This window comes from Anthonomus grandis, chromosome 8, assembly GCF_022605725.1.
Source record: "Anthonomus grandis grandis chromosome 8, icAntGran1.3, whole genome shotgun sequence".
Lineage (NCBI taxonomy): Eukaryota > Metazoa > Arthropoda > Insecta > Coleoptera > Curculionidae > Anthonomus > Anthonomus grandis.
In genome coordinates this window covers 27,756,533-27,782,590 of record NC_065553.1, presented here as the reverse complement: position 1 = coordinate 27,782,590, position 26,058 = coordinate 27,756,533, and the positions used below count along the sequence as shown (strand labels likewise).

Genomic DNA, 26,058 nt, shown 5'->3' with positions numbered 1-26,058 from the left:
AATCTAGACGACTTGAGAGAATTCGCAGAGAAGTGCGCGCCATAACTCCGGAAATGATTGAAAATGTGCAACCAGACTTTATTGATCGCCTTGGATATTGTCAAGCCGTGAATGGCAACCAACGAACATTTAACCTAATTTTTGTTCTTTTTTTTACTTGTTACATGAATCGTCTTTTTTTAGGTATAGGCCATGATGCATGAAACATACGTAGAATTCCACGCGAAATTCAAAGATAAAATAAAAAAAGGTGCTTTCATTTGAAAAAATGAAGTTGATGGTCGTAATTTATTTTTGAGCAACCCTGTATATACAAACTTTACGTACAAAAATGCGGAACTTAATATAAAAATCGACGGGTCCGAGCGTTTTTTTTTTCATAGGGAATATATATATTATATATATATATATCCGTCGACCCGTCGATTTTTATATTAAGTTCCGCATTTTTGTACGTAAAGTTTGTATATACAGGGTTGCTCAATTGAATATAGCGCATATACAATATGCGCATATTGCATATAGTGGCGATTTCAACAGGATGTTAGTATGAGGCCTTGGCAGAGAGAATGTTAGGGGTTGTCTAGCATTAAGCCTAGGCACCATGAAACGTACACCAGAAAGGAGTACAGGGCTATCAATTAATCCATTCGGTAACCCATTCAGGAATTTTACAGAGAAGATCATTCTTCTGAAATGTAATGGATGTAGATTGAAGCGTTCCAATAGTTGCCGATGATCAAACCCTCTAACTGGATATATGCCATCCTGTCTGAAGGCCAAAAACTTAGCAAATCTACGCTGAGCAGATTCAAGGAGACAAACATGGTTCTGATAGAGCGGGTTCCATATAATGCAGCCAAACTCCAGTTTTGATCTCACAAAGCAACAGAAAATCAGTCTTAATGTAGACTCCAAAGTAAAACTCTGAGAATTTCTAATTATGAACCTAAGTATTCTCAGAGCTGACTTGACTATGTTGTTGAAGTATGGAACGAATTTAAATTTAGAATCAAAGGTGATACTAAGATCAGTAATTTGCTCTAATTTACTCAAAATAGCATCTATAATAAAGTAATTAAAATGTAAGGGTGTTTTTGATCTAGAGTAACTGACCACACTACATTTAGCCGCATTCAAGCCTAACCTGTTAACTGTGCACCATACCTCCAATGTATTTCGCCAGCTCTGAAGAAAAACACAATCCTCCAAACCATATACATTTAAATATAGCTTCAAATCATCAGAAAAAGTCAGCCTATGACAAGCGAGTGACTCAATCAAGTCTATATAAAAAAACTAAACAGGAGTGGACCCAGGTTTCAATCCTGTGGCACACCCGACGTTACGTTAAAAAGTTTCGATTTAAAGTCCTCATATTCGACATATTGAGATCTACCAATCGGAATGAAATAAATTAAATAATCTACCTGAAAAACCATACTGAATTAATTTATGCAGCAAAATGTAGTGATCTATCCGATCAAAGGCTTTTTGGAAGTCGGTGTAAATAACATTGACTTAAGTATTAACATCAAGTGATTCACAGATGTGGCTAGACAGACAGGATAAGTTAGTAACAAAAGATCGCCCGAAATAAAAACCACGCTCGTCTACAGAGATGAGCTCTTTTGCGTGACTAGTGACCTATTCAGAATAATTTCGAAAATGTTTGAGAAGTTACAGAGTAATGAGATTGGCCTGTAGTTCACGATTTAATCAGAGTCCCTAGCCTTTAAAATAGGTATTATTTTAGCAGTCTTCCAAGTTTCAGGAATCTGTTCTGTTGACAGTTAAAAAGATCTAGGGCTTTTCCCTAAACCTTTTTTTCTCCCTACTACCCTATAGCAGCCTCACTATAGGTTTACAGGCAAGGGTGGCTTGGCCGTAGTAGGTTGAGCAATAAAGAACTACTGGGTGTAGAACTCAGTACTGATTTATTCACAAAAATTAACAACTATTTATATCAATCTTAAGATAACAATTCGAGGTAATTATACAAATCAAGGTGAGCATCGTAATCATAATTTTAACTATTTACTCAATACGACCTTGCGAACTTATAGCAAACGTGAGCTTAAAATCCATTGCAAACACCTTAACCGGCTAACATAAACAATTTTATATAATTATGTATGAATTCTTAAAGCTACCAAAAAATGTAAAATATTTAAAAAATGTCGTTTAGACAACAGTATTAAGTTAAAAATGTAGGTCAGCGGATCAGCCAGGACACCAATGCAATCTTTAACCAAAAAGCTAGGTACATCGTCTACACCAGATGTTAACTTATTTTTGAGTTTTTTACTAGCCAAAATAATCTGGGAAGCATCAACGTTAGAAATATCAAAGTGGGGCACATTATGAGACGTCGACGAATGGTTAATGAAATTTGATTATATAAATGCCTCACCAAAGAACAGTGCAAAAGCATCAACTATGTCTTGTGGGTCTTTAATTACCACGCCATTGGGTAGCCTTATCATAGCAGGAATCCTGGTGCCAGCCTTTTTAGAACCAATAAAATTTCAAAAGCTATATAGATCCACAGAAATATTCCTTTCAGTGTTTGATATATACAATTTATATTCATTGCGTATTTGTAGTTTGAAATTACTAACGCTAAATGTGAGAAGTAGAACTTAACGCTGAAGAACTCTGAATTTCCATAATTTTTTTAACAGTAACTCCACTTGTCTTGATGGAATGTTTGCTTCTGGTATATTTTATGGTGTCATGTCGGCCTAGTCGAAATTTTAACACTTTCTTAACACAAGCGAATATTAAAGTGACATTTGTCCAATTAAATATTCGCTAGCCTGTCTACCCGTAGAGATAAGAACTTTTCAAAAATGTCAACCAATTCTCTCTAAAAACTTCATCATCATTAGGTGCAACCCTAACCTCAATAACCTTTTTCATGAATGCTCTATTCATTCTCCGCTACGATTCCTGTAAACTCTTTCTCAAATTTATTTCTTTATATCGGTTCATGTTGCATATCAGTTCCAACGCCAAATACAAAACACAGTCGCCAATCACTTAGAAAGTATTATAAACTTTAGTACTTTTTTTTTAATTCAGATAATATTTTAGTATTATTTACTAAACATTAAAACAGGTTGTTTTTTCATAATTTTGCCTTCTAAAAAGTTGAATTGTTTTTTTTTTGCTACAGGTTTTGTCCGCCGATCTTAGAAGTGCTTGCTACAAAACTGTTCTACGTGCTGGTGGACAAAAGGAATTTGAAACTTTACTAAAACTTTACAGGACTACAGATTTACATGAAGAAAAAGACAGGTTAGTTATTACGATATCTTGATGGGAAATGTTTAAGTAATCCTCGTGTTTCTCAATTTAGAATCAGTAGGTCTATGGGAGCCGCTAGCGAGTTGGAAACTTTAAAAAAGGTTCTGGATTTTGCTATGTCGGTAAGTTTTTTTTGTGAAGTTGATAGTAATAAGTTATTTGTAAAAAATATTTATTCAGCATTTATAAACGTGATGGCAATTGAAGCGTTTTTTTTTAAAACTGCTCTTGCCAATAATTGTCTTTTTTTGGGAAAACAAGAAACACTGAATAAGTTGAAAAGCACATTTTTAGGTAAACATCTTTTAGGTTAGGTGGATTAAACAGAAGTTCATTAACAATGCTTGTTCTTACAATAAAATGAAAAAAATATTTTACTTGTTTAATTAGTTACACATTGACATACCATGAACGATATTCGAATCTCGCAAAAGAATTTATTTCGGCAGTAATGTCCTAATCAAATAAATTATAGCAAAATAAATTGAAACAATTAAATTTTCTATCATCATCTTAATCTGACGCTTCAAAAATATAAATTATGTCATCTGTGTATTAATTTTTGCGCATTTAACATCATCTGCATCATACAGAAATGAGCGGAGACATAGTAGTTCAGTATAGTCTGTATGCCATAACATATCTCCTATTACGTTTATCTTTATCCTGACATCCAAATGGAACTTTCTTACCCCCAAAAATCTTATGACAGCAATTCTTCTATATCTAACTTTGAAATTTTGACGAAGAACCTTGGCATGAAAGATTATGCGAATCTATTCGCCAGGTATAACAACTTCGGTGATAACCATTTCCCTAAACTTAAGTTCATTCTAAGTAAATTAAAAGTAGTTGTTCATACTAAAGTTATGATCTTAAGCACTCCGATTTGCTTCAAAAAGTCCAGTAAATGTCTTAGTTTTAATTATAAGCTTAACGATTTAGTTTTTAACAAAATGAGTTTTATTAATAGTTGTAATGTAATAGGTAGGAAACGCTCTAACGTTGAACTGTCGGGCTGATCACTTCAGCAGTTCAGTTTCCCAGCATCAAAAATCTTTTATATATTAAACTTAAGCCGACCTCGGGTTTGAATCCTGGCATGGGCATGGTTGTTTGTGTTTGTCTTATAAAAACAAAGCATTTGTGCTTCGGAACCCGCATTAAACTGTAGGTCCATAATAAACAACATAATTGGGCGGCCGTCGAAATACGACGCGAGTCTATTGTAATTGAGGAAGAAGAAGAATATTAAACTTAAAGACTTAAATGTCAGTAAGTGTGCTTGCATGTCATTTACCCTCAATAATAGCCTTATAGCATTCAGTTATGTATTAAATCATGTGGAACTAGAAAGAGTAACCGAACAAAAGGACTTGTTTTTGATAGTAATTTATCTTTTTCTTCCCACATTTTGTCCAAGGTTGACAGTGCCCAAAAGATTTCCGGCTTTATTGCTAAAACCACCAAGGGCCATTGATGTCAGCCTCCATCTTTTTGATAGCTTGGTGTTCCCAATCTTGGAGTATAACTCCCATCATATGGTCTCCCCTATACCGGGTGGTGCGTCGCCGAGCGGAACATAGGAAAACCATGTAAATTTTAATGGGGTCAATTATTGGCTTCCCTGTACTTTTTGTAGAACAAATGTACAAGATAACTTTTTGAAGAGACCAATCTGGCAAACCTTTGTGCAAAGTTTCAAAAAATTTTAATAAGCGAATCTTGAATTATTCAATTAAATGTATTATTTATACCATTATTATTGTTCACCACATATTATTTATTATATTAATTATATTATTTATTGTACCGGTTTATCCCTTTAGAGGTTGCGACAATGAACACTTATTGTCGGTGTTTGACAGGCTCTCTTTCAGTAAGAGGAGAATTAAGATATTCTTTTTAACTACTTATAAAATATTGAAAAACAATTTTGATTGTCCTGACAGTCTTCGTCATCTCCCCTTTGCCATTAACAGATTAAATTCTCGTAATTCCAGAATGTTTTACTTAGCATATCCACGTACAAACCTTTACAAAAACTCATCCATATATAGGGTGTTTGGCGGAGGGTTAGCCAAACTTGGTGGGCATATACATAGATAGGCTCAGATAGAAGATATTTTCTTAATAAACTTGTGTTCTAAAATTCTCGGGTTTTTTATATCATTGATTTTGTGTTATTTTCAGGATTTTCAAAAAATTATGCCTTTTGACATCATTAAATTTTTTCAGCATATTTTTCACGTTTTTTTTACATTTGTATTTAGTCTGCAATGTATCCTAAATCTAAAAAAATCAATATCAAGTACAAATAATACCGAAATAATTCGTTTTGAGCTCAAAAAGTTAATACAAGTAGCAAAAAAAGTTATGAAAGGTAACTTTAGCATGACGCAGAAAAAAACTAAAATCTATCAAGATGTTCAGGTAGTTTTAAAAACATCTCCAGTTAATACTCTTTTCAATGATATACGATGTGTAACACAAAGCCGACTAACTTGCCACAATTCATGACTTTAAAGGAAAATAAAGTTATTATACATAAAAATACTTTTTAATTTTATGTATTTATTTCAATATTACAAATTTTGTTGAAACTACGCTCCCCTGGCTCTTATACATGCCCTACATCGCCGTCGCATTTCTACTGTCGTAAGGCGAAGTCGCATCTCTTCTCTGACGGTTAGAAAAGCGGCATTGATTCTTTGAATTAAGTGGTCTAGATTGTCAATTTCCACCTCGTACTCGAGTTCTTTCGCACGTCCCCATACGGAAAAATTGAGAGGAGTTAAATCAGGGGACCGTGGAGGCCATGCGATGGGACCTGCTCTTCCGATCCACGAATTGGGAAAAGTATTGTCCAGAAATTCTCTAACGGCGACCCGATAGTGTGCAGGACACCCATCATTCTGGAAGACGATTGGCCCGTCTTCATTAAATATGGGTATACCAGCCAATAATTGTGGGAGATCATTTTGTAAAAAAAGTAAGTAATTGTCCCCGTTGAGGTTTCTCGGCAAGTAGTGTGGACCGATGAGGTATCTCCCAATCACACCTGCCCAAACATTAACACTGAATCTTGTTTGGAAAGACTTGGCTCTAGTCAAATGCGGATTTACGTTTTTGTTTTCCCAATAATGTAAATTATGTTGGTTAAACATCCCCGCACGTGTAAATGTTGATTCATCTGTCCATAAGATGATTTTTAAAAAGTGTCCATTTTCAACGTCTGCGTGAAGCAAAAAGCGGCAAAATTGTACCGTCGCTTATAGTCGGCTTGTAGAAGTGACCTAGACCTAGAATAAAAAGAAAGAAAGAAAATGTGCTATATAACGTAAGAATAATCTTGTGTACAAGCATCCTACAAGCTAAAAAAAAACCAAACAAAAATACAATTTCAAAAATTGACAAAACAATGAACAAAATTAAACACAAGAAGACAAAACTTTTTGAACATACTTGAATTAAAGATAACTAAATAAAACAGTCAATTACTAAATAAAGGTAAACTTGTTGACAAAACTAGAGAAGAAAAAAGGAGAAAAAAAACTTTCCAACATGTCCAACAACAAAAGTCATCCAGGTTTATAATATGCCTTAGCCAATAAAAGCGTTTTTAATTCTCTTTTAAATTTCTTAACATCCGATACATGTCTAACACATAGAGGAACATGATTGTAAATTTTTTTACTTATGTAAATTAATGAGTTTTTGGTAAGGGAAGACGTAGGATAGGTAGGGGAACATCATTTACACGACGAGTCAAATGGCCAGAGTAGAGTATCACGATACCAGAATAGAGTATCACGATGCCAGTAAAAATTGCGGAATTAAGTTGTTGATGTAGTATGAAATTACCTTACACCATTGGGGTGTAATGGAAAGGATGCCTTCCTTCTGCCTTGACAACTGACCATGCTTTCCATGTAGAGATGTTCAGATCTGTAGCTACTTTCCTTGTACTAATGGTGGGATCCTCATCGAATGCGCGAATTACGTTTTCATCTACAGCAACATCTCACTGCCTCCGATTGATCCTTGGTTCTTGAAAATTTAGATTGCCTGTTTCCCTTAATCGACGAAAAGTGTTAGCAAAAGTGTTGTGGTGGGGCACACGCCTATTGGGGGATTGCTCCTCATAAATTCTTTGTGCTTCTCGCGTATTACCATTGGCTCTTCCATAAGCAAAGACAATATCGGCGTATTCTTCGGTAGTGTATGCAGCCATTGTGGCGATAATGATACGAAAATAAGGAAAGTCACAAAAACAATATAAAAACTCAATTAACAGCAACAATAACAATAACAACTACAGAAACGATACAATACTAAATTAACGACTTGGGTACGTAAGAAAGCTAAAAAGTTACACCACGACAAATGTCAAATGACAACAACAATATGTAGCACATATTGTTGTTATCACAACAACAATCTCATAGCATGTTCTACGATCTCCTCATTTGACCATTTAAAGAATCGATGCCGCTTTTCAAACTATCAGAAAAGAGATGCGGCTTCGTTTTACGACAGTGGAAATGCGACGGCGACGTAGGGCATGTATTAGAGCCAGGGGAGCGCAGTTTTAATAAAATTTGTAATTTTGAAATAAATACATAAAATTAAAAAAATATATTTTTTTACTTTATTGTCCTTTAAAGTCATGAATTGTGGCAAGTTAGTCGGCTTTGTGTTACACATCGTATATCATTGAAAAGAGTATTAACAGGAGATGTTTTTAAAACTATCTGAACATCTTGATAGATTTTAGTTTTTTTTTGCGTCAAGTTAAAGTTACCTTTCATAACTTTTTTTGCTACTTGTATTAACTTTTTAAGCTCAAAACGAATTATTTCGGTATTATTTGTACTTGATATTGATTTTTTTAGATTCAGGATACATTACAGACTAAATACAGATGTAAAAAAAAGTGAAAAATATGCTGAAAAAATTTAAAGATGTCAAAAGGCATAATTTTTTAAAAATCCTGAAAATATCACAAAATCAATGATATAAAAAAACCCAAGACTTTTAGAACACAAGTTTATCAAGAAAATATCTTCTATCTGAGCCTATCTATACGTCCACCAAGTTTGGCTAACCCTCCGCCAAACACCCTGTATAAACTCTGCTATTATTTTAATTTATATGCCTCAGATATAAATATTAACTCGACTAGCCTCAATCAATTTAGGACACTCATCAGGAATAAACTTAAATCAACATAACATCATGTTTCTCTTACGCATTTTTTTTATCCTGTTGAAAAAGAATTTCGAGTGGCCGTACGTTTTTTTTTTGTTTTTGTATTAACTTTAAATACTCTTAATGATACAGTTCTCATCATTGTTACCTTATTATTTTAATATGTGTGTTATGTAAATGTCAGATATGACTTAGTTGGTACATTTTACTTTAGTGTTTAGTTGTTTTTGTTTCCTATTTATTTAGTATACTTTATATTACTTAATATTTAGGTTGATATCAGTAAGTAGCTTTTGGCTGTTGATATTGGCTGTGATTAAATAAATAAATATCCCCACCGCCGTAATATCGCTTCTCAAACGTTCTCTTTACTCTTTTAACAGGATGAAGTGAGATCCCAAGATAAAGCGTTTGTGATAATAGCGACATCCCTGCATTCAATAGGGCGTGAACTCTCTTGGGAATTCTTTAAAGATAACTGGACGACTATGCATGAGCAGTTTAAGGGTAGCCTAATGACCAGACTGGTCAAATATCTGACAGAAAACTTCACTTGTGAAGAAAAGGCGAAGGAAGTGGAGGCATTCTTCCAGGAACATTCTGTACCAGGTGAATAATTATTTTATAATATTATGTAAAATGTATCTTGTTGTGAGAAATTTATGGTCCCGTAGCACATATGACTTCGTCATGCGCCAAGAGTGAATGCAGTGAAAAACGATAAGGTTGCCGTTTCATATTCGGGGTTTCGTATTCAGCGAGTAAAACCTTATCGTTTTTTTATCACTAACTCACTCTCGGTAAATGACGAGGTCATATGTGTTTGCTATTATTGCATGTTGACAGAGTATAGTGTCCCTCAATTAGATACTATGGTGTAAATGTAGGTAGCGGAATTAGGGACAACAAATCAAACCTGAAGTTTTCAATTGGCCGTCGTTTCGACGATATATATTTTTCGTCTTTATCAAGGTTAAAAAGAGATAAATTTCCTTTGTTGGTTTCATTAAAAATAAGTTCCTTTCATTCTTTTTCCCTTTCTTTCCTTTTAATAAATACATAGAGTTAGCAATGACGCAAAAAAACACACCAAAACAAAAAAAAAAAGAGAAAAAATATAAATAATATTATTATTATTTATATTTTTTCTTTATAATTATCCCACAACTCATACCGTTTGTACCTTGTAAAACACAAATTAAAATTAAACATAAATGTAAATAAATTGAATGCTGAGGTTAATTTTCAACAATAATCTAATTTGCTATGTATCTTAAAAATAAAAAGTTAATATACTATGTATATACACAAAAAAAAAATATAAACAGAAATAGGCAAAAACATGACACAATCATTAATAAAATTTCGAGTAAAAAACTGTTGACTTACCTAATATAAAAATATAGAGGTTTTCTTAAATGTAATAAATAAGTTTTACAGTTTTTTACTCGAAATTTTATTAATAATTCTGGTCATGTTTTGCCTATTTGTGTTTATATATATATTTTTTTAATTTTTTTATTATTTGTTTTAATTTGTATGTTTTGTTGCACACTCGTAAGTTCCTAAGCGTTGAACATTGGATAGTTTTTATGTGGTTTTTTGTTTTTTATGTGTATATACAGTAATGGCCAAAAGTAGATAGACAAATGGTTTTTTAAAAAAATCAAAGGAAATAAAAATTCTATAATAAAGATATTTAAGTATATTATGGGCAACATAAACATGTATAAAAATAATAAAACATTCTTTAGAAACAATCACCTAATTTGGTAAAGAAATAACTAAATATACGCTGGACAAATTTTAAAAATAACCAATACTCTTTTTTTTTCAAAGTATTTTTTTTTAATTACAAACTATTTTGTAAAATACCCTTTATTGTCTATTACAGCCTGACATCTACGTGGCATTGATTCAATAAGATTGTCTATGAGTTTAAAACCAATATTTTTCCATTTCTGCTGCAACCGTTCGAATAATTCACCTTTATTTGAATAGTTTGTATCCCTAATATCACGATCTACAATTTCCCATAAAATTTCGATGGGATTAAGATCGGGTCATTATCTTGTTGGAATTGGAATCTCAATGGTAAATTGTCTTCGACATAGGGCAACATAACATCTCTGAAAATATCCCTGTACATAAACCTGTCCATTATGCCCTCTATGCGATGTTACGGGCCCATTCCATAACCTGAGAAGCAACCCCAAACCATCACTGATCCACCTCCATGCTTAACCGTGGGTTTTGTGTACTTGGGATTCAAACGCTGGCCAGAAGGACGTATTGAACTCCATCGGAATTAAACAAATTAAACTTCGATTCGTCCCTTCAGCAAACACGTTTCCATTCATGCTTTGTCCAGTGTATATGCTGACGCGCAAATTCCAATCGGGCTAAGCGATTCTTTTTTGAAAGCAATGGTTTTTTTGCTGGCCTACGTACAAATAGATTCTCTTCTACCAATAGTCTAAGAGCTGGCTACGTAGGTCGACGGGTCACTCGGTAAACCTGAAATTTTGTTATATATAGGCTCGGTTGTTACTGACATAGCAAGGGACAAACCGTCAGAACTCGCCCTGGACGGAATAAGTGAGGGTAGGGGGTTGAACATGTAATTTTTGTATGAAAATATTTTGATTAGGTACAAAGCTAACAATTTGCACTAGTATAGGAGACGATATTAGAAAATAGGAAAAAAATTGTCAAAAGTCTACGCGGAAGATAAAGGGTCGTCAAAAGTCGGTAATGTTGCAAACATTTTCGCAACAATTTTGTCACTGTACCTAGCCGCAAATTGCGGATGGACTTTGGAAGTATCCAATTATGAGTTCAATTGGTTTGAAGGGCCACAATTGCCACCATCAGTCAAAGATATTCTCACTGACAGTGAACAGTCGGAAGGTAATTTTGAATTTACTTTTGTCAATTTATAAATTCAACTAAATTACTGATTTGTACTTTCAGCTGACGATAACGAAACCATATATATCAGCGATCATGACTTTGAATTTGATGACGATATGGAGGAATATTGATCGGACTAATTTTATTTTCGATCAGTATTAGTATTTACAAGAATATAGATTAATTGGTATTAATATTCGCGATTCATTAGTATAAGTATGCGGTTAGTGTTAGATATATAAGTTGTAATAGTCGTATAAATAAAACAATTGTTATGTTATTTTAAAAAACGGTATATTCAAATATCATATAATAATATGAATCAATCAATCAATCAATTAATGCTTTATTATCATAAAATTTAAAATTTTGTTGACAAAGCTATTATTTAAATAAATCATACAAACAAAATATACACAAAGACAAAACAAAAAATACAAATATATAAAAATAAAAAATACAACAAAACATACAAAAAACTTAACAATTTTATAAATTGTTTAGGTCACATTTCCTTAAAATCTATAAAATATATATACATTTACTTGTATACAAAGTCGGCAAAAGGCAGTTGTTTACAAAAACATTATTAGCAAACTACTAATTTGTTTATATAATATACGAATATTATTTATGTACATTATCATAACAACATAAACAAATTTACCAGTGTTTAGGAAGCGCGTGCTTAAAATTACATAACATTAATTATTAAAAAATTAAAAAAAGTCGTTTACTGTGTATAAGGCTCTCTCCAGCAAGTATGATTTCAGAGCTTTCCGAAATTTGGAAAAAGTTGTTATTGATTTGATTTCAAATGGGAGATGATTGTGCATTTTTTTTGCTTTGTAAAGAATGGATCGTTTAACTAGTTCTGATCGTGGGGTTGGTAGATAAAGATCGTACTCTGCGTTTCTAAGAGGATAATTGTGAGATGGCCTTTCTGACATATCTGATAAGTGTTTGCGGATTAGGCAGACGGATTCAAATATAAATAAGGAAGGAAGAGTTAGTATTTTAAATTTTTTAAAATATTCCTGGCAGTGAGTTTTGTAATTTAGTCTTAATGAATAGCGTATAGCTCTCTTTTGTAGCTTAAATATGCGTTCAAATTGAGTCGCACCACACGTACCCCAAAACGGAAGGGCATATCGGAGGTGCGACTCAAACAGGGCATAATAAACTGTTATAGCCGTTGCCAAACTTAGCTCCCTGGATACTGATCTCAGAGCAAAACATGCAGAACTTAATTTTTTGGATAAGTAGTCGATGTGGATATCCCATTTTAAAGAGTTGTCTACCATAAGTCCCAAGAACTTTACGGAATCAACGACCTCCATTCTGTTGTTATTAATTACAAAAGGTTGCAACGCACCGCTAAATGATAATACTCTAGTTTTTGAGACGTTAAGGCACAAGAGATTTGAATCGCACCACGATTTAATGGTGACTAGGTCACGAGATATGGTTCTACGAAGAGCCACCATATTTAAGTTGCTCCAAGAAAAACTAGTATCGTCCGCAAAGAGACAAATTTTACCATTTATGTCCAGATTAGCAATATCATTTATAAATAGAAGAAACAAAATAGGGCTTAGAACTGAGCCCTGAGGTACCCCGCATTCTATTGGCTTGCTCGAAGACGTCATCGAATCAACCCTAACAAACTGATTCCTGTTGTTCAGGTATGACATGAACCACTCGAGAGGTGTTCCTCTAATTCCATAGTGCTGCAATTTATTAATTAGGATATTATGGTTTACACAGTCGAAAGCTTTAGAGAAATCACAGAAAATTGTTGCTGTAGAGAGATGGCTGTTTAGGCTGGAGTATATATTATTAAAGAGGGACAACATAGCATCATTGGTGCACTTGTTACTTAAGAATCCGAACTGATGCGGGGTTATAATTTTATATTTAAACAAAAAGGATAAAAGTCGTTTCTTTACCAGTCTTTCAATAATCTTCGATAATGTTGGGAGAAGTGCAATTGGGCGATAGTTCGAACATTGATCCTTCTCGCCCCCTTTATGTAAAGGAATAATAATTGCCGTCTTAAGGCAGCTTGGAAAGATTCCAATTTGAAGAGACATATTAATCAAGTTGGTAAGATGGTTTAAAGTGATATCCGGGAGATTTGAAAACATTTTGAGCGTTAGACCATCAGCCCCAGATGAAGATTTGTTTTTAATGTCTTTTATTGTGCTGCGTAGTTCTTCTAATGCTATGGGTGTAAGAAAGAAATTATGTAAATTCTCATTAGCGAGATATGAGAGAGGATCGTGGGAAGGAGTTACGGTATTCATGAGATTTTTGGCTACATTTATAAAGTAGTTGTTTAAGTTATCCGGTGACGTGGAGATTGTGATAGATGGAGAAGCCTTATCCCTTAATTCATTAACAATAGACCAAGTTTCCTTACCAACATTTGCAGAATTAGAAATCCTTTTATTGTAATAGAGGTCCTTGGCTGCCTTTATTGTTTTATGGTAAATTTTTTTGTACAACCTTACGTAATCGTGGAAGAACACACTGTCTGAGAATTTTTTTAAGTGTGATAAGGAGCGCATATTTTTAGAAGACAAGCGTAAGCCTTTAGTAGACCATGGTTTTTTTTGTTTAATTTTGATGGGTCTAAGAGGAAATGAGTTGGATGCCAAATCAGACAGTGACTTTATAAATCGAGAAAACTCAGTGTTAACATCATCAGATAGGAAGTCCCAGTCCGTTCTTAGACATAGATTTTTGAAATTTAGGAAATTTTTTTCCCCAAAGATACGGCACATTTTGCGCGGGACTCTTTTATTTTTGTGATTTAGAGAAAATTTAGTTAACACTGCTTCATGATCGGAGAAACCTGAGTTAAAGACAGTTAAATCAACGAGTTCCGGATCAAAGGTTGATACGACGTAGTCAATGATACTAGAGCTAGTTTTTGTTATTCTGGTTGGGGAGTTAATATGCATAACCATCCCAAATGAATCAAATATGGACTAAAGGGATTCCTTAGCAGCACACACACTGGAGAAGTCAATATTAAGATCGCCACACAAGATTAATTTGCTTATTAAGGGCAGGGATTCTAGCAAGCTTAATAATTTTTGGCAGAAAATTTGCACGTCCGCGTCAGGTGTTTTGTAAATACAAACTATATAAAGGTCAAGGGTATTATGATAGACAATGGAAAATTCGAATACTTTTTCAGATAATAAATTGTGAAATTTTGTGACCGCGGAAAAATCGTTGTTAGTGGACATTATCATAGTACCCCCATGAGATAAATTACTTCTATTATATCTAGCTAAAGTGGTATAGTTTTTAATAAATACAGGCTCATCAGTCTTTAACCAATGTTCTGTTATGGCAACAATATGTGGAAAGTTTAGCTCTTCCAATAAAAGATGTAATTCGTCTGTTTTATGTCTTAAGGACTGAATGTTAATGAGGAATATATTAAGCTTGCTAACGTCCATTTTTTTAGAGGGTGCTTGATCCTCTATTCGCGTCGTTTTATTTAAAAATTTTTTGACTTAGTTGGAGAAAAATAATTAGTTTGACCTTCTCTAATTTTCTGGAGCCGTAGGAGTCTTTCTGAAGAGAAGAAGGATCCAAAGGCGGAGAGGTCTGCTTCAATTTCAGCCGAACCAATACCATAGGCATTATGAAACCGACAGTATAATTTTCTCAGGGAGTCCATGTCAGTGGGAAGTCCTTCTGCGGCAAGCATTAGTTTAATACTAGTTTTCGTGTGCCCTTCAAAGCATGTACTCGCCGGCAGGTCGTGGAGGTATGCCAGGTAGAGCCTTAGTGATTTTAAAATTGAGGGGTCCCTCAGTCTGGCCAATAGGTAACGGCTATTCTCAGGATCAGAATTTTGGGACAGCTTCACTATTGGCGGAGTCAACGGATCCATAAAGGGCTCGTCTTCGTTCATCGTTTTTTTTTTCTATTATTATTTTAGAGGGTTTCCGTGCAAGGGACTTATTCGCAACGATTGCTTCCTTGTCTGAAGCAATTCTTAAAGATCTCTCTGGCGTAGCAGTGGCTTCTGGTGGTGGCTGAATCTTGGATGTTGGTGAATCTGGATGGGTTGAAGCATTCAATTTGTAGCCATCTACAATTGTACCTGCTGGCCACATAGTTGGGTCTTTTAAAGTTTTTAGGTGCTCCTTTTTTTGCACGCCAACTTTGAAGTCTGAGTCTGGACAGTCCTTTCGGAGATCACCCATTTCCTTTGCGAGCTCTTCCCTTGATGAGTCGTGTATCTGGACCTTAACAGAATCTCCATGATTATCCAGGAGAATAGACGAGAGATTAAAAATGCCTTGCTTCATTTCCCTGATGGAATGGAATAAGGTTTCTTTTCCGTTTTCAGGAGTTCTTGTATGGAGGCAATGAATTTCATCTATTTTATCGTATAAGGTCTTCCATTTCGAGTCATGGTAGCTCAGAATGTCGTAGATCTCAGATAATACAGATATTTATGAATATTCAATAAATATTTAAAATCTCTAATGAAATAAAATTAATATTTTTTTTTTCATTTTTTGAATTATTAATAATTAGCAATGTCTTCCGAATTTACTTCTGACAGTTGAGCAATAGTATGTTCAAACATTGTAAATTATGTTCTCAAATTGTCAGAAGTGAACCTGTTGACAAAAAAATTAAAATACGAGATATTATGAAGGTGGGAGTGGAGTGCCGACGCTCATATTATTAATAATATCTCCGTTATTCTTCCACCTGGACTTCTGACGACTTGCAGGTAATTTCAATTTGAATTATAAAATTAGTATGCAAAATGTCAGAAGTGTGCCTAATGACAAAATTATTGCGAAAATTTTTGCATCATTACCGACTTCTGACGACCCTTTATCTTCCGCGTAGACTTTTGAGAATTTTTTTCCTTTTTTCTAATATCGTCTCCTATACTAGTGCAAATTGTTAGCTTTGTACCTAATCAAAAAATTTTCATAAAAAAATTACATGTTCAACCCCCACACTCACTTATTCCGTCCAGGGCGAGTGCTGACGGTCTGCCCCTTGCTATGTCAGTAACAACCGAGCCTGTATCTAACAAAATTTCACGTTTACCGAGTGACCCGTCGACCTACGTAGCCAGCTCTCCGTCTACAACCTTCGTCTTACAGTTCTTAAGGACACATTACAAATCCCTAGAGCCTGTAATTCTATCTGAATTTGACGAGAAGTCATGAAAGGGTTATTCTGGCTAATTTGTTTTAATTTGCGTACATCTCTAATGTCCATTTTTTTTGGTCGACCAGATTTATTTTTTGGCTCTAATGATCCTGTCCTTTCATATCTTTTGATAATTGCCCAAACAGCTTTTCTTTTAACATTAAATCTACGAGCAATAGCAATTTGACGATCACCCCTTGCGCGATATGCATTAATAATGCGTTGTCTTAAATCAAGAGAGAATCTAATTCCGCGTGGCATGTTGCACCTTGAGTTAAAGAGAAGCAATACTATACTAATTTTATTTTATAAATATCTAGACAAAAAAATTATTCCAAAATTGTTTTTGTCTATCTACTTTTTACCAGCTATATTTATATTATTGCTTTATCCAATAGCAAGCAAAATATTTAACTGAAATTTATTGGTATCTTTTTGTAGACCGCCTTACAAATAACAATAATTTAAAATCTAGGGGTCCTGTGGGTAAATCTTTAAACAATTATATGAAAATAATACTTTGTCTATCTACTTTTGGCCACTACTGTAACTCTTCTTCAATTTGAATCGATCCTGCATACACTAAGCTCTTTTGAAGCCCTCGAGAAAAAGAAATCTAAATTATTAAGGTCGAGAGACCTAGGCGGTCATGACTGTCATCCTGCATGTCCTATCCACCTATTGTGATATTGGCGATTTAAAAATGTACGCATTCGTAAGCTAAAATGTGGAAGCGCATCTGGTTTCTCAATAAAAGAGGAAGGTCTTCGAGGAATGGCGGCAAATTTTCTTTAAGAAAGTGTAAATAGGATTCTCCATCAAGTCTTATTGGGACAAAAAATGGGCCTCAGATGATCATCAGTAATGCTAGCCCAAACATTTAATGAGAACTGGACCTGATGATTAGATCAACAATTGCATGAAAGTTCTAATCTGCCGATCCTAACACAATCCACACTATATACTGTATTGCTCCAGTAATGGAAAAGCAGAACCAAGAGGAAAAGAAGAAAGAAAAAAAAGGCCTAAAAGGAGAAACTGTTGTATATTAAGGAGAATCCTGTCAATATTCTGGAAGTTCTTTAGGGCGTGAGTTCTTAGTTTCGTGACTTTCACATGTCACATCATCAGGCCAAGGACTAAAGTAAAAAGAAGACATTACAACTTTAAAATATAATAGAAAATACAACGTTTTTCTGGCGGTACAAATTATGTTAGGTACTTACAATTATAAAACGAGATTTGTCAACATCATAAAATTAAAACACATAGAAACATAATGGACATTTATATTAGTGTACGTGGACAACACAAATATAATAAAAACTTAAAAAAAAAATTACGTCCACATTAATATAAACAAATAAAAAACCCAAGATCAACACTGTACTATACGTGTATGTAGATGTATATAATTTTCAATGTTAAAATCGTAAAAAAACGGACGTCACATTAATTTATTCAAACAAACAATATCATTAACGACATCTATCTATTTACTTTTTACTTCTATTTTATTTCGAAAATAAAATTAAGACTTCTAGTTTAACGTTAACCAAAGCGGATAAAGGAAACTGTGTGGTTGTATTGAATAAAGTCGAGTATGATACTAAGGTTTTTAATTTTATAGAAAACAATAACATTAAGAAACGATGTGCTAAACTTCCAACTTTTATCAAGAATGTTAATGATGCTCTTAAATTTGCGTCTTCAATAATTAGCCTACAACTTCGTTATTCTCTCTCAGCGAACTATACCACAATCCCCAAACTTTATGGTTTAGTTAAAGTACATAAATCGGATATACCAGCCCAGATGCCTATCCGACCAGTAGTTTCTTTTACTAACTCTCCAACTTATATAAGCTCGCAAAATGGCTCAACAAAAAACTTATGGAAAACATTAATTGTAATTTTGTACATACAGTAAAAAACAATGTCAGTCTGGTTGATAAACTAAAGAATGTAGATATCCCCAATAACTCTTTTCTGATTTCTCTAGATGTTACAAATTTATTCACCAATGTTCCGTTAGTAGAAGCTATTGACTTAATTAAAAATAAATTATTCAGTTCATCCCTAACAAACATTGAAGCTCACCATATGTTAAACCTTTTAGAAATATGTCTAAAACAAAACTTTTTTCATTTCAATAGAGAGACATATGTACAAGAAGATGGGCTCTCCATTGTCTCCTCTTCTTGCAGACACATTTATGGATAATTTTGAGAAAAACCACATTTTAAATAATAATCCCTACAGTCATAATATCGCTTACTACTATCGGTATGTCGACGATTGTCTTTTATTGTGGACTGGAAATCGAAAAGATCTTGATAGTTTTTTGTCAAACATAAACAACATACACAATAATATTAAGTTTACACTAGAAATTCAAGCTAATAATAAAATTAATTTCTTAGACCTAACTATAACCAACTTTAACAATAGGCATGATTTTGAGATTTATAGGAAACCGAGCCATACTGGGGTAATAATACATAACGAATCTTTTCACCCCACTAGTCATAAAATTGCTGCATTAAACAGTTACGCAAATAGAGCCATAGATGTCCCAATGACATCGAAATATAGAGAAAAGGAGTTTAATATTATTAAGCAAATTGCCACAAAACATGGTTTTTCCTCAACAATTATCGATAAAATTAAAAATAAAAAACTATTACGTAACTCAACTCATAATGTATATTTAAACACGTTTCAGAATGATGACCGGGATCAAAACCCTATAAAATTCGTTACTCTTACATTTAATGGCCCTGTTTCCTATAAAATACAAAAACTTTTAACTTCACACAATATCAAAGTTGCTTTTAAATCTCAGAAGACATTGGGTAATCTCTTTTTAAATAATAAAGATAAAGATGATATTTTAGCGTGCAAGGGTGTATACAGTGCATTTTTTTTATCTCGGGTCATAGGGTAATATTTTCAACCCCATGTTAGAACCTGTTCTATTTAATCGATAGGATTGAGACTTGGAACAAGTGAAGTTTAAGTTAACAGACTTTAAAAAATCTCATTATTTTGCAAAAAAATTTGCGAGAAACCTATTTAAAATACGTTTTTCTGAAACGTATTTATTATAACCTTCATTACCTTTACACTTCAAAGCAGGTAGACAAATATCTGACAGTGACACAAAATAATTTTTAAATTGCTCCATTGAAATTGTTCAAAAACTCTTTAAAATGTCGATTTACACTACGGAGGAATGTATTGAGATGGTTTCAAACTACATTAGAGGAATGTCGGCGCAAGAAGTGGTAGATAATTTTGCCGTGTCTTATCCTAACCGTCCCGTCTAGATCAACAGCTGTAAAACGGTTTCATGAAAATTTTATTACGATTGGATGCATCGCCAGTTCTCACTAAAAACGAAAAAGAACCGAAACTGTAGTAGACGAAGAATTTAAAATGGAGGTATGCTTGGCCGTTGAAGAAAATCTAACAAATAGTCTTACTCAGTTTGCTGAAGTTACCGGAAAAAGTAGGAGTAGTTGCTATAAGGCATCAGAAAAGAAAAATACAAATCTTTTAAGGTTAGAAATGTTCAAGAACTCTTGCCTAATGATTATTTTCTTAGAATGCAGTTTTGTGAACAGTGGATGGAACGAATTAACAACGACCCCACAATTACAAACAAAATACTATTTTCAGACGAAAGTACTTTCTGTACAAATGGTACAGTCAACAAACAAAATACTCGAACATGGGCGCAAAAAAATCCTCACGTCATCCAGGAAATGCATACCCAAACAAGACAGAAACTTAACGTGTGGACAGGAATTCTTGGAGATCGAATAATTGGACCATTTTTCATAGAGGGTAGCCTGAATACTGCAAAATATTTAGAATTACTTTAGGTGCAGGTCATTCCCGCATTAGGAAACGCTGTTCAAAATGGCAGGATAATTTTTCAACATGATGGAGCCCCCGCTCATAGTGCAGCGACTGTTATCGAGTTTTTGAATGCCACGATCCCAGGACGCTGGATTGGATGTTTTGGGCCATCTAAATGGCCGGCGCGAAGCCCCGATCTTTCGCCTTTAGATAACTTTTATTGGGGCTATCCATCATCGAAAGTGTTTGATATTGTTAGAGGCAGACCCAACAATATCGAAGAACTTCGTAATAGAATTATCGAGGCTTCGCGTACCATTACTCCCCGGCAGCTCCTAAATGGTAAAAGACATTTCTACAACTGTCTGGGCTTTTGTTTGGCTCAATTTTGAGGTCACTTTGAACAATTTATTTGAAAGGTTTTATTTGTTTATTGTTGATTTTTGAAAATATATTTTTAAGTTTTTGAGGAAATTATTTTGTGTTACTGTCAGATATTTGTCTACCTGCTTTGAAGTGTAAAGGTAATGAAGGTTGCGAGGTGCAGAAAAAGCAAACTTTTTCATCAGAAAAACGTATTTTAAATAGGTTTCTCGCAAATTTTTTCTCAAAATAATGGGATTTTTTAAAGTCTGTTAACTTAAACTTCGCTTGTTCCAAGTTTCAATCCTATCGATTAAATAGAACAGCTTCTGACATGAGGTTGAAAATATGACTCCTATGACCCGAGATAAAAAAAATGCACTGTATAAACTTTCCTGTGAGTGTGGACATTATTACATCGGAAGAACAAAACGAAATTTTAAGAGCAGATTTGCAGAGCATAATAGATGTATCAGACAACATAATTCGGAATCTCTTTTTGCTAAACATATAATTGAAACTGGACATTGTACAGATTTTAATAGTAATTTTAAAATAATTCATCGTTTACAGGATAATCGCCTTTTGAACAACTTAGAGTACTTAGGAATTCAAAGATCACTTAAGAAAGACTACCACAATTCCTTAAATATACAAGTTCACATGGGAGAAAATAACCTAATTAAAACTTTATTTGACTACTAATTATTTATAAACGATCTACAGCCGTAGAGCCATCTATCGCGTGTCTAGGCAATTTATATTTATGAGATATATAGTACTGTAAGTAACCTATATACACGAATTGATGATTGGTTTGTAAATAGATAGATGTCGTTAATGATACTGTTTGTTTGAATAAATTAATGTGGCGTCCGTTTTTTTACGATTTTAACATTGAAAATTATATACACCTACATACACGTATAGTACAGTGTTGATCTTGGGTTTTTTATTTGTTTATATTAATGTGGACGTAATTTTTTTAAAAAGTTTTTATTATATTTGTGTTGTCCACGTACACTAATATAAATGTCCATTGTGTTTCTATGTGTTTTAATTTTATGATGTTGACAAATCTCGTTTTATAATTGTAAGTACCTAACATAATTTGTATCGCCAGAAAAACGTTGTATTTTCTATTATATGTTAAAGTTGTAATGTCTTCTTTTTACTTTAGTCCTTGGCCTGATGATGTGACATGTGAAAGTCACGAAACTGGTAGCTAATAAATAGGAATTTTTTTGGATAATTAAGATTTTTTTGACCCCTTCTTGTGCCCTAAAGAAACTGTTGTACCAAACTTTGATGCCACTTGTTTTATCGAGGTGAGCTTTCAACATTCTCCACCAAATTTTATAGACTTTCGCCTGAAATGGTTTGAAAGGGCTATGTACTAACTAAATATGAAATAATAACCAGCGAACATTAATAAACTTAGCAATAATATTTAGGAATGTGAAAAGCACATGTCACATGTTCTTCACCGGAGTTTTCCTCCAGATTATTCCTTTCAAAAGCTAGATGCTTTTACATTTTCATGATTAAAATTCATAATCTATAAATAGTTCTAGATTCCCACAGAAAAACCTGGAATGTGACTGAACACGCAAACATATAAGTCTATGATGGTTTGTTACTAAAAACATTCAATGTATTGATCAAATCCGCACTAAGCGAAACTGATCATAAGAAGCCAACTCCAAGATCAAAAATGACCCAAAAAAAACTTTCAGTACTATTTAAGCTTTATCCCCCAAAAGGTGTATGGAAAATTACTGCTTTTTGATTGGTTAGTCTACTGACATGTCTTCCTCTTATCAACATATCTATCATTATAAATATCTAGACAACAAAATAATTCCAAAGTTGTTTTTGTCTATCTACTTTTGGTCAGTTATATTTATATTATTGCTTTATCTGATGGCAAGCAAAATACTGAAATTTATTGGTATCTTTTTATAGACCACCTTACAAATAACAATAATTTAAAATCTAGGGGACCTGTGGGTAAATCTTTAAACAATTATATGAAAATAATACTTTGTCTATCTACTTTTGGCCACTACTGTATATAGAATATCAACTTTTTATTTTTAAGATACATAGCAAATTAGATTATTGTTGAAAATTAACCTCAGCATCGAATTTATTTACATTTATCTTTGTTTAATTTTAATTTGTCTTTTATAATGTACAAAGGGTATGAGTTGTAGGATAATTTATTATTATTTATATTTTTTCTCTTTTTTTTATTTTGTTGTGTTTTTTTGTATCTTTGCTAACTCTATGTATTTATTAAAGAAAGGAAAAAGAATGAAAGGAACCTATTTTTAATGAAACCAACATAGAAAATTTATCTCTTTTTAGCCTTGATAAAGGCGAAAAATATATATCGTCGAAACGACGGCCAATTAAAAACTTGAGGTTTGATTTGTTGTCTCTCATCCCACTACCTACATTTTCACCATAGTTTGCTATTATAATAAAACTAACTTCAACCAAAGTTTTGGTAGTTAAATCTTGTACCATTTTTTGAAGTTACACAAAAATAGTATAAAATGTCGTTTTATACTTAAATGTGCAAATGATTGACAATTATTTTTTTTAGGATCTGAAAGGACTGTCCAACAATCTGTAGAATCCATAAGACTAAACGCCAAATGGTTATCCAGGGACGAAATTGCCATACAAAAGTACCTTAGTTCATTTTAAATTGGATTTTTTTACAAATGTGGTCATAATTAATGCTATACCAAAAAGTCATTATCGAAAGTTCAATTATGTGTTAAGCAATTTATGAGCATTTTTTATTTATTTTGAAAATGCACCGCTTCTTTTAAACAATTATTGTACAATTATTTGGTATTGTATGGAAAGTGTGCATTTTTATGGGTACTTAAAACGGGACCCGTACTTATTTTTTGTTATTTTTTTCTTACATGCCAGTTATTTGTACCTATTCTTAATTTATAAATTTAATTTGTTAGCTAGATTGTTCTAATATAAAAAAAGGAAACAAATACAAGTTGAAGTACAAATTTTATGTCTTTTATTTCTTTAAGCTAATACTGGTTTAAACTATAACAGATTTTTTGCTTAAGCATATACGGCACAGTTTAAAATAACTATAAGGAAAAGTCGTTCGTTAAAAGGGTGGGTAAACTTCTCATCCCCAGTATTCATACACAATATTTTAAAGCAAATAATGTATATTAACGATTTTTTTTTAAAGAAAGTATACTAACACGCATAAATACCTAAAATATACAGGGCGCACAAGGAATCACATGATTGAGCATTCGCAACAAGTCATTGTCACGTAGAGGCACTTCACCATACAGTCGTCTTCGTCATCTTTTTTCTTCTTTTGCTTTTTACCTTTAGCACTAAAGACGCCGTCTAGTTTGTCTACGTTGCCGTTCTTTTTAAATTTGTCGTCTTTTCGATCTTTCTTGTCTCTACCTAAAAAAAAACGAAGTAGGAATTAATGTACAACTTGATCATTATTTGACAAGACAAGGGGTTTCAGTTCGACATACAGGGTGTTAGAAAGATTTGAGCCGCTACTTCAGGGCGGAACATTTACGGTTTTTAAGACAAAGATTTAAGTTTTTTTTTTACTAAACTGCCTCATAACGGATAGCCGACCATTTAAAGATTCTAAGATAATCGTCACAAAAACATGAAATTTGGCAGAAGAATTGCATACAGAGGAGTCCCGCTAATCTTAGAACACTGAAAGGCTAGAATTAGTAAACAACAACTTTGTTTGAGTTTAACATGTGCACACGGGTAAGGAGGTGTTTTGTTTACAAATATTTTCATCGATTCCCTTTTGTCGCTATACCGGGTGGTGCGTCGCCGAGCGGAACATAGAAAAACCCCTGTAAATTTTAAGAGGGTCAATTATTGGCTTCCCTGTACATTTTATAGAAAAAATGTAAGATAACTCTGAAAAGACCAATCTGGCAAACCCTTGTGCAAAGTTTCAAAAAATTTTAATAAGCGAATCTTGAATTATTCAATTAAATGTAATTGCAAAATTAGCAAATTTTCGGTTCAGGTAAAACCAAACGGGCACCAGTAAAATGAATATTGTCACTGACGTGGGGAAAAGTGTCTAAAGGCGTGAATAAATCAGTGGCAGTCGATATTTGAAAACAAGTATGAATTATTCAATCGACGAAAAAATAGCCATAATTAAGAGGCATTATGCGGGAAACAGTTTTAGAGCAGTATCTGAAATGTTTTCAGTTTATTTCCCCACCAAGCCCATTCCGTCCATTTCAACTATTGAACGTATTGTCAATAAGTGCGAGTCCAAAGGTACCGTAATAAATAATTGTAAATGTTCAACTCAGGATATCGAAAGTAGAGCCGAAGAAAGAGAGAACAGAGATCTTAATATTCTACTGAGTGTGGAGGAAAACAAGATGGTTAGTACGAGGGTTGTTGGGCAAGAGGTAAATAAACATCATACAACGGTATTGCGCACTTTAAAAAAACACAAATATTATTCGTATAAATTCGAAAAACATCAAGAGCTGCAGGAAGGAGATGAAAAGCGAAGAATGGCATTTTGTTTTGAAATGATGGAAAGAGCAAATAATGATAGGAATTTTTTAAGAAATATTTGTTTTACCGATGAATGTACATTTACCCTCAACAATGAACCAAATGTTCAGAATTGCCGGTATTGGAGCCAAGAAAATAAACATCGCTTTGTTCATACTCGGACACCATATCATTGGACCCTTTTTTATGGACTATAACCTAACAGCTGAAACCTATTTGGACCTATTTCAAAATCAAATTGGACCGGCCAAACAACTTCTTCCAGTTGTTTAGGAAGATCAAATTATCTGGTACCAAATGGATGGTTGCCTGGCCCATAATGTCCGTATGGTTAGAGAGTGCTTGGAAAATGCTTTTAACGGCAATATTATTGGTCCACGGTACCGGATACTTTGGCCAACCAGGGCAACTGATCTTTAACCGAATAAATTCTTTTTATGGGTCATTTATAAAAGTGTAAAATTTGAGAATCTAAACAAGTTACAAAACGCTATTTCATTAGAATGTAATAAAATTTCCCTTATATCAACTTAATAACGTTAGAAATGAATTTTATGATCGGTTAGGATATTGTTTAGCTGTTAATGGGGAGTTGTTTGAACATTTGATGAATTGATGT

General features: G+C 33.4%; 2 protein-coding genes across 6 annotated transcripts in view; one reads left to right on the top strand and one right to left on the bottom strand.

The window, feature by feature from the left end:
* LOC126739399 (puromycin-sensitive aminopeptidase) overlaps positions 1 to 23,902 on the top strand; it is a 112,997-nt gene extending 89,095 nt beyond the window's left edge. Inside the window, exons 13-16 of the mRNA XM_050445066.1 lie at positions 3,179 to 3,300; positions 3,362 to 3,431; positions 8,904 to 9,129; positions 23,473 to 23,902. Coding sequence (XP_050301023.1) covers positions 3,179 to 3,300; positions 3,362 to 3,431; positions 8,904 to 9,129; positions 23,473 to 23,576 — 522 coding nt within the window. The 3' untranslated portion in view covers positions 23,577 to 23,902. The remainder of the gene's footprint in view (positions 1 to 3,178; positions 3,301 to 3,361; positions 3,432 to 8,903; positions 9,130 to 23,472) is intronic.
* Positions 23,897 to 26,058, bottom strand: part of LOC126739428 (uncharacterized) — a 56,797-nt gene continuing 54,635 nt past the window's right edge. For all 5 annotated transcript variants that reach the window (XM_050445110.1, XM_050445113.1, XM_050445111.1 and 2 more), the window contains exon 4: positions 23,897 to 24,326. In XM_050445110.1, coding sequence (XP_050301067.1) covers positions 24,148 to 24,326 — 179 coding nt within the window. In that variant the 3' untranslated portion in view covers positions 23,897 to 24,147. The remainder of the gene's footprint in view (positions 24,327 to 26,058) is intronic.